We start from the raw sequence: 13,853 nt of genomic DNA on the forward strand, positions 1-13,853 counted from the left end.
AACTGCACTGGGGTCTGAACGTTATAGTCAAGACACCACTGAGCCAGGGCTGGAGATATCAGAAAACATGCCTCAATGCAGGGATGGGATATGACACTGTACTTCACATTTTACCTTTATCTACACCGATACGTCGAGAAGATTGAAATAGTTCATTGTTTTTTTTCCCCTGTAAAACTGCATTTTCATCCTCATGCTAGCTAGCAGTAGCCACTTTGGAATGAGAGTGTCAGCCAATCAGCTCCTTTGTTGTTCAATGTGTCACACCATTCCATAATGGCTGCTGCTCGCTAGCATGAGGAAGAAAATGGCAATTTTCTGGAACAACTAGCAGTATTTCAAATTTTCAACAGAGCAGTGTGGATGAAGGTAACATTGAGTACAGTGGCATAACCCATCCCTACATTGAAGTATGTTTTCTGACCCATATCTCGCTCCAGCTCAAATGGTGTCTTAACGTAACCATGAGTGTAGTACCACAGTGCAGTTCAGTGTAAACAAGCATAATGGCAGGGTAGATATCTTCTGCCAAGTCGATTACAGTACATGCAATGAATTTACAGTGTACCACCACCACTGAAAAAAACAGCTGAAAGCAAATCGCTGAATAACATCATAGGTATGCAGTAAGACATGTGTAATTTTTTCTCATGTCTGTTTCAATACGGAGCACATGTGGCTGCACTGGAGTAAAACGAGTGCACCCACTGTAATTAGAAACCTACCTCATACATTTTACCTATGCAAGTGCACATAAGGTAGCCAGCATTATACTGGTATGAAAGGTGTCTCCAAAAACAGTCCAGCAGTTTTCAAAAAAGGTTTTGGAAAGCAAAGTCTGATCACATTCTTCCCGAATCATATAGGCTGCATCAATAGCCACAATTCAAATGTTTTTTTTCTCTCACTAATTGGTATTTTGACTAATCAAATCAGGTCTGAAAAATATCTCAATTTCAAATCTCATGTGATTGGTCAAAAAAACAATTAGAGGAAAAATATCAGACTTGGGCTGACTGTAAACGCAGCCGTATGCATCTTTCATAACCAAGTCGTAGGAGGGAATTTACCAATTGGATGCATTCATGTGCTTTGAACTCGTTGAAAAATGCTGATCAGCTAATGGCCAACAAGCTGCGTAAACAAAACTTAAAACTTAATCGATCATGCTTGTAAACAAATTATAGTGTTAAAAAATAAAAAAAATAAAGTTTATAAAAAATAAAATAAAAAGTTTGTTGTTGGATCGCTGTTATAGCGACCTTAGTAGGTGACGTCAGAGGTCAGATTGTGGGAGAAGTGAGTTTCTCAGGATAATAAACGAGTTTCGCACTAGTAATTACCAGTTGGAAGGCCATCCATCCTGTCGTAATGTGGTAAATTCCCACTTGGTTAGGAACGCAGCATTAGTCTTCTAAGCAGAGTACTAGTATGCCTTGTATGGTCATTGTAAGCAGATGTAACTTTAGACCGTCCCCTCGCCCATACCCGGGCGCGAACCTGAGACCCTCTGCACACCTCAACAACAGTCACCCAAGAAGCATCCCATCGCTCCACAAAAGCCGAGGCTCTTGCAGAGCAAAGGGAACTACTACTTCAAGGTCTCAGAGCAAGTGACGTCACCGATTGAACCGCTATTTAGCGCGCACCGCCGCTAACTAAGCTAGCGGTTTCACATCCGTTACACAGTGAAAGCTGTTATATTACAGTATTTGATCACCCCTTGTTGGACATAGGAGCAGCCCTTCAGTATAGGTTATCAGCAAAATAGAACACTGGAATAATAATAATAATAATAAATAATATGCCATTTAGCAGACGCTTTTATCCAAAGCGACTTACAGTCATGTGTGCATACATTCTACGTATGGGTGGTCCCGGGAATCGAAACCACTACCCTGGCGTTACAAGCACCATGCTCTACCAACTGAGCTACAGAAGGACCACAAAAGAAATGCAAGGACAAGCTATGACATGTGTTATTTATTGAAATTACACACATGTTTATAATATATAGCACATATTCTTTATGAAATGACAGAAGGAGAATCCTATGTAATAGAAGCCTACTGATGTGATGTGATGCTGATGGTCACATTAGCTGTAGAGATCTAATGTTGGCTTTGGAAATTAGTATTTCAATGCATTGAAGTATAAATCTGGTCAATTCTCCCCTAATTATCCTTATGAGTTGTGAGAATCTCTGTATATCACATTTATAAGATATTCAATGATATACATTCCATTATGAGATTGACATTTTATAAATATAGGCCTATAGCCTATATGTGAAACAAATCCTGCCTGGTAGCACATTTAAGCAATAAGGCCCGAGGAGGTGTGGTATACGGCCAACATACCACAGCTAAGGGCTGTTCATACGCACGATGCAACGTTGAGTGCCTGGACACAGCCCTTAGCCGTGGTATATTGGCCATATACCACAAACCCCAGAGGTGCCTTATTGCTATTATAAACTGGTTACAAACATAATTAGAGCACTAAAAATACATGTTTTGTCATACCCGTTGTATACGGTATGATATACCACGGCTTTCAGCCAATCAGCATTCAGAGCTCGAACCACCCAGTTTATAATGAACGATATAGTATGTCATGGAATGCTGCAATATTACTTTTGTCATAGATTTACTTTGAGATTTCAATTGATTGTCAATGACTTGTTTAAATTGTATTATGAAATGATCATGGTTATTGTAAAGATTACAGTGTAGCAGTCTGGAACAGCACATCTGAACAGGTTATAACTTCTATTTCATCCCAAGGTGCATGATTTTCCTGATTGGTCCTGGTCCACCCCAGAATCCCCTTTGGGGAAAAAGATCAGATGTACATTTATGACTAACATTCCCCAACAAAAATATCAATATAGATTTTATTTCCTGCCACTATAGTCTACATACAGGGTTGTGTTTATTAGGGCATACAACAGAAAACATTTGAAAACTTTTTTTTTTGCAACAGAAAATGAAAATAACGATGTCTTATTGGTTAAACGCTCCATGTTTCAGTCAGTTTTTCCATTTTGGTGCCTAATGAACACAACCCAGGAATTCTCTTTGACAGCTACTTACTTGAGAAGACCATGCCAGTACAGATGAGGCATCACGTCAGCTTTCATGTGGTACATGGTCCATCTCTCCTTGCTTTGGTCAATGGGGAATGTCTCCAATGGCTGACCACTATAGTCAAACTCAGCCAGAATGACTTTACTGTAACTCGTCACCAAAGGGCAGGAAGTGTAGCCATCGTACTGTAAACACAAGTATTTTAGCACAGTGTTATCTTGTAGTTTATGAAAAAACAAAATGAGTAATTTGTAAAATTTCAAAAAGGAGGTTAGGTTTAGTTGATTTAGTGTTAGTTATGTAACGTACCTTCGTATCCGGCTTTTCATTCTTCAAGACTTTTGAAATAGTCCTGTCCAGAATACTAGACTGAGCAGCTGGAAATAAAATACACCCTGTTATCTTTCACATGCTCAATAGAAAATATACTACATGTAGCCAGGTCCATAATTATTGGCACCCTTGATAAAAAATGGTTTAAAATTATTATTATTTTTTTAATCAAATACTGAGCTATATTGTATGCTTAAAACAATTGGTAAATTATATTGTTTCATACCAATACAATTGTTCAGAGAAGTAGTACGAAAAATCTGAGGACGATAGGGGTCCAAATGATTGGGACCTCCGTTTTCAATACTCTAGGATAACAACCTTTTTCTAAAAGATGTTTTATGAGATTGGAAAACACTTTGGGAGGGATTTTAGACCAGTCGTTCCCGCAAAGAGAAAACTACTACTCCATCATTACTTTTAAAGACATGAAGGTCAGTTCATCCGGAACATTTCAAGAACTTTGAAAGTTTCTTCAAGTGCAGTCGGAAAAAAAACCCATCAAGCGCTATGATGAAACTGGTTTTCATGAGGACCGCCACAGGAAAGAAAGACCCAGAGTTACCTCTGCTGCAGAGGATACGTTCATTAGAGAACTGCACCTCAGATTGCAGCCCAAAGAAATACTTCAAATAACAAGACATCTCAATATCAACTGTTCAGAAGAGTGTGTGAATTAGGTCTTCATGGTCAAATTGCTGCATAGAAACCACTACTAAAGGACACCAAAAAGAAAGAGACTTTCTTGGGTCAAGAAACACGAGCAATGGACATTAGACCGGTGAACATTTGTCCTTTGGTCTGATGAGTCCAAATTTGAGATTTTTGGTTTCAACCGCCGTGTCTTTGTGAGACGTGGTGTGGGTGAACGCATTCTCTGCATGTGTATTTCCCACCGTGAAGCATGGAAGAGGTGTTATGGTGTGGGGGTGCTTTGCTGGTGACACTGTGTGATTTACTTAGAATTCAAGGCACACTTAACCAGCATTCTGCAGCGATTTTCCATCCCATCTGGTTTAGCCTTAGTGGGACTATAATTTGTTTTTCAACAGGACAAAGACCTAACATACCTCCAGGCTGTGTAAGGGCTATTTGACCAAGAATCAGAGTGATAGAGTGCTGCATCAGATGACCTGGTCTCCACAGTCTCCCAACCAAATTGAGATGGTTTGGGATGAGTCAGGCCACAGAGTGAAGGAAAAGCAGCCAACAAGTGCTCAGCATATGTAGGAACTCCTTCAAGCCTGTTGGAAAAGCATTCCAGGTGATGCTGGTTGAGAGAATGCCAAGAGTGTGGAAAGCTGTCATCAAGGCAAAGGGTGGCTATTTGAAGAATCTCATATATAAAATACATTTGTTTCAAACTTTTTTGGTTACTACATGATTCCATGTGTTATTTCATAGTTTTGATGCCTTCACTATTATTCTACAATGTAGAAAATAGAAAAATAAAGAAAAACCCTTGAATGAGTAGGTGTCCTACAACTTTTGACTGGTAGTTTGTTCCCCAATGCTGGAAGGGGAGCCCGAGTGATAAAGTTTGGAATCCCCTGTCTTAGTCCATTCCACCATACAACTTGATATCCTTCAATGTTATCGGGCCATTTTGCTTCCACTGGTCCTGTGGCCTTGTTAAGGTCAACAGCATCATGAACTTTACCAAGTTCTAGGACATTTCAGCCCAAAACCTGGTTGCCTCTGCCAGGAGGACACATTGCCGCAACTAGATCTTCCAGCAAGACAATAACCCCAAGCATTAAGCAAACTCCACAAAGAAATATCAACATTTTACAATGTCCATTTTAGTCTTTGGACTTGAACCCCATTGAAAACCTGTGGTTTCAAATCAAATCTTGACTTGCTTTGAAACAGAGCAGATGAAGGATATCAAGGAACTGGAAAGAATATGTGTGGAAGAATGGTCCAAGATCCCTCCGAACGTGGCCTCCAACTCCGGAGTAAAACAGGGGAGGGTTCCGGAGTAAAACAGGGGAGGGTTCCGGAGTAAAACAGGGGAGGGTTCCGGAGTAAAACAGGGGAGGGTTCCGGAGTAAAACAGGGGAGGGTTCCGGAGTAAAACAGGGGAGGGTCCGGAGTAAAACAGGGGAGGGTTCCGGAGTAAAACAGGGGAGGGTTCCGGAGTAAAACAGGGGAGGGTTCCGGAGTAAAACAGGGGAGGGTTCCGGAGTAAAACAGTGGAAGGTGCTGGAGTAAAACAATTTTAAACCCAATCTTTTTTTAGATATATTTTATGTATAACTTGTTAAACAAAATATATCTTTCTCTGAGTAATTGTATTGGTATATAATAATGTAATTCCCCAACTGTTTAAAGCATACAATATAGCTCAGTATTTTAATTATTTATTTTATAGTCTTTTTCACTCATCTTTATCAAGGGTGCCAATAATTATGGACCTGACTGTAGGTACAGGTTTTCAACCTGGCAGGTGGGCAGGATAATACCATTAAAAACGTTTTGCAAGAGCAGTTTCCCCCAACTTGATATTTTGTGGTGTTCTTTTTTTGTAGTGGGAAAATAGAAGAACTGAAACCACATACCCACCGCAGCAGCTGTTTTGGCTGTCGGCAGGTTAGTGCAGTCTCCGATCCCAAACACGTTGGGATACTTGTTATGTTGAAGGGTCTCTTTGTTGACATCCAGCCAGCCACCCTCATCAGCCAATGAGGATCCTTTAATCACCGGGTTGGGTCCCATTGGAGGAGTGACGTGAAGCATCTCATACTGACAAAGAAAACATTGATTCATTCATTGACTGAAAATGAGCAAAAACAAATGAAATTATACAACCATGGCCGTCTTGTTGTTGCCCAGTGAATGTTCCGATATGAATAATTCTGGATGGTTTGTTTCTTAGCATCAAGCTTCTATGTCATCTTAGATAATCTATTGCAGATGTGTAAAACAAACCCCTCTGAACTACCATTCTGTGTTCTCCATGTGTACATCATAGCTGCCTGGAACTTAGCCTGGTCCCAGATATGTCTGTGTTGTCTTGCCAACTCCTACAGTCTTTGTGACACATGATAATGACCATAGGCATAGGAGTTGGCAACATAACACAAACAGATCTGGGGCCAGGCTACCTGTTACTTACCTCAAACACTTCAGTTTCTCCAGGATTGTCAAGGTTTTCAAACACGGCCTCTTGCTTGTTGGCCCGGACCTCTACGAGGTTGTGTCTGAGATTCACCTGGATGTCGCGATTCTTCACTATCTCCCACAATGCATCTGCATATTTCTTGATCCCAAACAGCACTGGCAGTGACGTGTTGTACATGACGTTGGCAGTTGCTCTTTTCCCTGTCTTCGAGAAGGATCAGATCAGAATAACGTATGATGCTGGGTTCAGTAGGTTCAGTAGGTATGAAATGGAAGAAAAATACTTTAAAATGGAGTGAAACAGGAAGATGTTATCTGAACACGTCAAATAAGAAACAATTCCGTTGCAAAATGTTCCGGTAAAATGTTCCGCTAACACGACCCAGATGGAGAGTCATCATAATACTTGTTTATGAAGCTTTATCTGATGTATTTTGTATCAGTAGTATTACAATACCTTTCTGAGATAAGCATCGGTCAGGTACATGATCTTCTGTGGTGCTCCTGCACACTTCACCGGAGTGTTGGGGAAAGAGAATATAGCATTTCCCTCCTTGAAGTTCTGCAGTGCACTCCAAGTCTTCTCCACGGTTTGCACGGAGTAGTTTGAACCAATCTTAAATTCCTCCCAATCATCAATCTCAGGCAGGCCTTTGATCTAGAAAGTCATTGTAAAAAAGACCAAAAGATTATATCATTGGCAGAGACTGACACATACAATTGTAACGACCTCGATATATCATAAAAGAATGTCCACAACAGAGGAACGAATTCCCTAATTGAACAGTTTATTAAAACAGAAATCACACAGGCTACTGTTTGGCCATAGCACCAAATAACTAACTGATAACAGAACATCAGAACACAGGCAACAGAACACAGGCAACAGAACATCAGAACACAGGCAACAGAACACAGGCAACAGAACATCAGAACACAGGCAACAGAACATCAGAACACAGGCAACAGAACACAGGCAACAGAACATCAGAACACAGGCAACAGAACATAGGCAACAGAACATCAGAACACAGGCACACGTAACTGTCCAAACGCGTCTCTACACTATTACTACAGTAAGTCTCATGTTGAAACAATATTGAGGAAGTGAAACTAACAATCTATGGTATTGTCACCTTCTCGTAGTGTAGTTGTAGACCTAGAGCCACTATCAGATACTGGTAGGAGATCTGTTACAGGGAAGACAATATGTTTCAGTCAGCGGTAGGGTGGGAAATTATTGTACCTCCTTGGATAGGACAAGTAAAGCTGAAATTGACTTCATTGACATTTGGTTAGTTGCATTTCAAGACCCATTTCATATTAAGATAATATCTAGAGCATCCGACGTTGCCAGGAAAGGAGGGGGAGAAAAATTAGATTATGACAACACTCGACTGAAGTTTTGCCTTACTCACGTCGATACCAAGCCCAATAATGACGTTTGATCAAGTCAATCAACATGTCTTAAATCAAATTAACGATAGGGAAAGTTTTTTAAAAAACAGCCCTTCCTACCTCCATGCCATTGTCTGTGCGCACAGTGTTAGTGTCTGGGTCGATCTCCCGTACATTCGATTTCACCCACTTGACTCCCGGAGGTATGACACTGGCTGTAGGGCGACCAGAGGAGGCCACACTTTTGACCCCAGCTCCAACCAACGTCCAGATGGGTTGATAGTAGTGCATCTATAAAAAACACAGGGAAGAACGCTGCTCAATAAATGTTGTCCCATGCTCTAGACTACAAGTTCATCCTCAATAGCCTGTGGATGTCCCAAATGGCACCCTCGTTCCCTAAATAATGCACTATGGGCTCTGGTCTAGTAGTGGACTACAGAGCCTTCAGAAAGTATTCACACAATGGCCTTTTCCCACATTTTTGTTGTGTTTTACAGCCTTAATTTAAATTTGATTTAAAAAGATAAATAATTGTCACTTGCCTTCACTTAATATCAAATCATGTCAAAGTGTAATTGTGTTTAGAATATATATATTTTTTAAACAAATTCATTAAAAAAAAAAATGAAAAGCTGAAATGTCTTGAGTTCAATAAGTATTCAACCCCTTTGTTAGATTAAGCATAAATAAGTTCAGGAGTAAAAACTTTGCTTAACAAGTTACATGGAATAGTGTTCAATAGGATTTGTTACATGGAATAGTGTTCAATAGGATTTGTTACATGGAATAGTGTTCAATAGGATTTGTGAATGACTACCTCGTCTCTGTAACCCACACAAACACAATTATCAGTAAGGTCCCTCAGTCGAACAGTGAATTTGAAACACAAAGACCAGGGAGGTTTTCCCATGCCTAGAAAAGAAGGGAACCAATTGTTAAATGGTCAAAATAAAATAAATAGCAGACATTGAATATTCCTTTGAAGTTATTAATTACACTTTGGATGGTGTATCAATACACCCAGTCACTACAAAGATACAGGTGTCCTTAACTCAGTTGCAGGAGAGGAAGGAAACCGCTCAGGGATTTCACCATGAAGCCAATGGTGACTTTAAAACAGTTACAGAGTTTAATGGCTGTGATAGGAGAAAACTGAGGATGGATCAACAACATTGTAGTTACTCCACAATACTAACCTAACTGACAGAGTGAAGAGAAGGAAGCCTGTACAGAATATAAATATTCCAAAACATGCATCCTGTTTGCAACAAGGCACTAAAGTAAAACTGCAAAAAATGTGACAAAGCAATTGACTTTTTGTCCTTAATACAAAATGTTATGTTTGGGGCAAATCCAATACAACACATTACGGAGAACCATTCTCCATATTTCCAAGCGTAGTGGTGGCTGCATCATGTTATGGGTATGCTTGTAATCGTTAAGGACTGGGGAGTTTTTCAGGATAAAAAAGAAACGCAATGGAGCTAAGCACAGGCAAAATCCTAGAGGAAAACCTGGTTCCGTCTGCTTTCCACCAGACAACGGGAGAATAATTCACCTTTCAGCAAGACAATAACCTAATTTTACAAGGCCAAATCTACTCTGGAGTTGCTTACCAAGAAGACAGCGAATGATCCTGAGTGGCCGTATTACAGTTTTGACTTAAATCTACTTAAAAATCTATGGCAAGGCCTGAAAATGGTTGTCTAGCAATGAGAACCAATTTGACAGATCTTGAAGAATTTTAAAAACAATAACGTACAAATGTTGCACAATCCAGGTGTGGAAAGCTCTTAGAGGCTTGCAGGTGTGGAAAGCTCTTAGAAGAAAGACTTGCAGCTGTAATCTAAAAAGTATTGACTCAAGGATGTGAATACTTTTGTAAATGAATACTGTATTTCATTCTCAATAAATTTTGTGTAGATGGGTAAGAATTATTTATTTTTTAAATATATTTTGAATAAGTCAAGGAGTATGAATACTTTCTGAAGACACATTGGATTGACTGTAGACTGTAGGCCTCTCTGATTGAGAGGTTGGGTTATATGCGGTAGACACATTTCAATTTAAGTCATTCAGTTGTACAACTGACTAGGTATCCCCCTTTCCCTAGCACCGATGCTATAGTGAATAGGATGCTCTTTAGCAGTCAACAACTGTCTTTAATACCTCACTGGTTTCCACTACGGCCACATTTTCCGCCCCTAGCTTCCTCTTCATCCGAGCACTCATTGTGATGCCCCCAGTTCCTCCTCCCAGCACTAGGACCTTGTAATGCTCTTTGGAGGAGGCACTGCTGCTGCTGGTGTGGAGACGACAGACGCCAATGCCAGCCGTCCTATGGCACTGCCTCCACAGGGCTGGCTGCCGGTGCATGACTGTCACTGTTGCCATGTATTCCCTTCTGTATCTCTAGAATTCTAGAATGTATTCAAAAGTCAGAATTCAGTTACAATGACTACATGGGTTTAAAGTGACAGATCATTGACAGGCAGTGTAGTCAAAGGAATGAACAGCAGAGGGCGCATGTCTGAAAACATAAAAACAAGCACCTTTAAAAAAGAAATTTAAAAAGTGTTTACTTTAGTTTATTTAGTAAATATTTTCTTAACTCTATTTTCTTAAAAGTGCATTGTTGGTTAAGGGCTCGTGTAAGTAAGCATTTCACCTTAAGGTCGTATTCGGTGCAAGTGACAAATGCTATTTTATAGTAAGCTTTCCTAGTAAGTTAAATCATGTTAAAAATACTTTTCTGGACATTAAAATCAAGTACATTTTCCAGATGTTGAATATACGTATTCGGTTCTGAATGAAAAGTTAAAAAGTGCTCATTAGAGACATTGGGACAAATTTCAACTGCCACATACATTCTTAATAAAGTAAACATTATAACACAATAATTATTTGTTTATCCATTTAATATAGGAAAGAGGAGCCAAATGAAGATTACAACATATAATTTAGACGAGGTGAGTATCTGGAGCATCAGCATTTGTGGGTTCGATTACAGGCTCAAAATGGACAGAAACAAATAACTTTCTTCTGAAACTTGTCAGTCTTCTTGTTCTGAGAAATGAAGGCTATTCAATGAGAGAAATTGCCAAGAAACTGAAGATCTCGTACAACGCTGTGTACTACTCCATTCACAGAACGCAAACTGGCTCTAACCAGAATAGAAAGAGGAGTGGGAGGCCCAGGTGCACAACTGAGCAAGAGGACATGTACATTAGTGTCACGTTTGAGAAACAGACACCTCACAAGTCCTCAACTGGCAGCTTCATTAAATAGTTCCCCCAAAACACCAGTCTCAACGTCAACAGTGAAGAGGTTAATCCGGGATGCTGGCCTTCTAGGCAGAGTTCCACTGTCCAGCGTCTGTGTTATTTTGCCCATGTTAATCTTTTCTTTTTATTGGACAGTCTGAGACATGGCCTTTTCTTTGCAACTCTGCCTAGAAGGCCAGCATCCCAGAGTCGCCTCTTCACTATTGACGTTGATACTGGTGTTTTGGGGGAACTATTTAATTTAGACTTGCGTGGGCTAATATTTTCTCAGCCTAATTGTAACCAAATATCCAAACGGAAATGCCATGAAAACAAAAATCCGACTGATTGATAATCAAGACGAGCCCCCACGCTTGTCTCAAAGCAGCGCGATAACCACAGCCCCATTCATGGTGCTGTAAAGCCAACAATATGATAAATTCCTTCAGTGGCACTAGCCTACTTCATTCCAATATTTTCGTAATTCAGTGATATTCATTCCCACAATAACTATTAGTAGATTCATCCACTTGTGGTTAAGAAAACGTGCATTTGTAAGAGTATAGACTTCTGTCCCCTCGCTCCGACCTGGGCGCGAACCAGGGACGCTCTGCACCACCGCTAACGCATCGGCTACACATACATAGTGGTGGGATTTGCGAAGTAATGAGGACAAGCCTTGCAAAGTTTATTACTGCCATGAAGACCGTAACAGCCTAGTAACGGGCACTGCCTAGCAACCACCCGTATGAAGCTTCAAATCTCATGGACGCATATTGCTTACGCCGGTTTTAGCTAAAACTTAGTCTTATTTTTTTATTTGTGCAACAGGTGTAAATTCTGATCCCAAAGTCGGACGTATATACGCCGATTTAGCATTTAAAACCAACTTGTTTATGCCGAACTGGTGCAACAGGCCGGCCGGTGTACTGTACTGAAATCAGCCTACTGATGGGACTTTGATACTTTGCAGAAACTCAATCCGAATAAACGTTCTGCCACAGTGACCATGTTATTTTTGCAAAGACTATTTGATTCCGAGTTCGGACATATAAAGGTTGTATGTGAAAACGAATTATAAGATGCATACTTTCATTTTTTTCCCGAACTCACTTCAATCGCGTATTAAAGAGGGAGGTTGAGTTGATTAAGCGAGCAGACGTTTTAATCGGCGCATTCTTACTTTGAATATGACCTTTCGCCGATCAATATCAGAATAGAGTGCATGTTTACATGACTAAAGCCATACTCCGGCTTCTGTCATAATCACTTTTAGTATCAAAATTAGTCGTGTGCGTGTAAACGTACTCTATGATTGGTTCAGATTTGGTCCGGACCCCAATCAGATGCGTATGTTTTGGCCCGGGCCAAATCATGACCAGCCTGACCAAATCTGAACCAAGCGTAGACTTCTACATTTGGGCCAAATTCGGACCAACAATCGGTATCAGTGGAAATTGGAAATCATTGTTAGTCCAAAAGACGTCGGTCCATGCTTATAGTAGATTGAGTATATTGCCCCGATATCAAATTGTGTTGTCGCATAGTGCATAGCTGTCTCACGACCAATTTTACTTATTCACCATACTTCATTGCCGATGCACATAGCAGCCTACATCTATGTGTTTTGTTGAAAAATAATTGTGTAGAGAAAGGTTATTTGAAGTCAACAACAGCTTATTCTCACAACCGGCCGTAATTGGAAGTGCCAAAGGGCGGGCGCAGAATTGGCCCAACGTCGTCCGGGTTTGGCCGTGGTAACTCCGTCATTGTAAATACGAATTTGTTCTGACTTGCCTAGTTAAATAAACTAAAATAAGTTATAACTCATGCAGAGAAACCCTATTCATGTTGCCACGTTCAAGAAAAATCGGAACTCGGAAACTCCGACATTTTCTACTTAGAAACTCGTAGAAAGATAAACTCAGTTCCCCACTTGGAAAGTATCCGAATCAACCAAAAGGAAGCTCACCGCAAAAAAAAACATATTATATTTTTTGTCTTGAAAACACAAAAAAATCTGTCATGGTAGAAACCTACCTTATTTAATGAAGGAAATTGCGAAAACGGGATATGATTCTTGCAAGCTGGCGATCTACCCACAGACTTCTATTAAAATCTGGTCTATCTTTTTGAACACACGCCTCGAGAGTGTCACGGATTGCATAATACCCAGAATGACCTGGGTCGCGTTCAGTATGGCACATCGTTTTAAAACGTACTGGACACGAATTATTCCACCTTTACCCTGTTGACTTTCCACACCACCTTAACTTACCGGTTTCAAAAAAAAGTTCCAGGTAAAGTCACACGGAAAAGAAAAAGAGAGAACCTTCTATAGTTTTCAAACGCACCACTTGTCGCTGCAGAGCCAATTAGGGCAGTCAAGGCTATACAGTAACCTCGCCCCCAGGCTATTGCGCACAACGGAAGTTTGAAGAAGTGTCTGGGGACTAGATTAAGGCTACGGTAAATACAAATTGGCCTCATTTCACAAGACCCAGGCTCAACCCAGTTCAAACAGCAGCTGGGTCATTCTATTAAACCTGTATTTTTTTAGTTCCTCCGACCTTTTTTACGTTTATTGGGTCACCGACATCTAATTTAAAAAGCTTAATTTATATACATTGAAATGTCCCCTGTA

The 13,853-nt window shown here is 40.3% G+C and overlaps 1 protein-coding gene across 3 annotated transcripts; it reads right to left on the bottom strand.

Annotated features, from left to right (window-relative positions):
* Positions 1-1,963: 1,963 nt before the first annotated feature.
* LOC118396015 (sulfide:quinone oxidoreductase, mitochondrial) lies at positions 1,964-13,624 on the bottom strand. Of its 3 annotated transcripts, none has more exons than XM_035790158.2 (10): positions 13,488-13,624; positions 10,116-10,366; positions 8,064-8,234; positions 7,682-7,735; positions 7,003-7,203; positions 6,541-6,750; positions 5,984-6,167; positions 3,399-3,466; positions 3,096-3,274; positions 1,964-2,829 (listed from the first exon to the last, which is right to left on the bottom strand). In XM_035790158.2, exons 2-10 carry the CDS (start codon positions 10,338-10,340, stop codon positions 2,772-2,774), a joined length of 1,350 nt encoding a protein of 449 aa, XP_035646051.1. In that variant the 5' UTR covers positions 10,341-10,366; positions 13,488-13,624; the 3' UTR covers positions 1,964-2,771. The 3 variants fall into 3 exon arrangements, with proteins under 3 accessions (XP_035646051.1, XP_035646050.1, XP_035646053.1); XM_035790157.2 differs by lacking the exon at positions 13,488-13,624 and adding an exon at positions 13,250-13,404; XM_035790160.2 differs by lacking the exons at positions 1,964-2,829; positions 13,488-13,624 and adding an exon at positions 13,250-13,404 and having other exon boundaries at positions 3,125-3,274; positions 5,988-6,167.
* Positions 13,625-13,853: the final 229 nt, after the last annotated feature.

This window comes from Oncorhynchus keta, chromosome 17 (genome assembly GCF_023373465.1).
Source record: "Oncorhynchus keta strain PuntledgeMale-10-30-2019 chromosome 17, Oket_V2, whole genome shotgun sequence".
In the NCBI taxonomy this organism is placed as follows: Eukaryota; Metazoa; Chordata; class Actinopteri; order Salmoniformes; family Salmonidae; genus Oncorhynchus; species Oncorhynchus keta.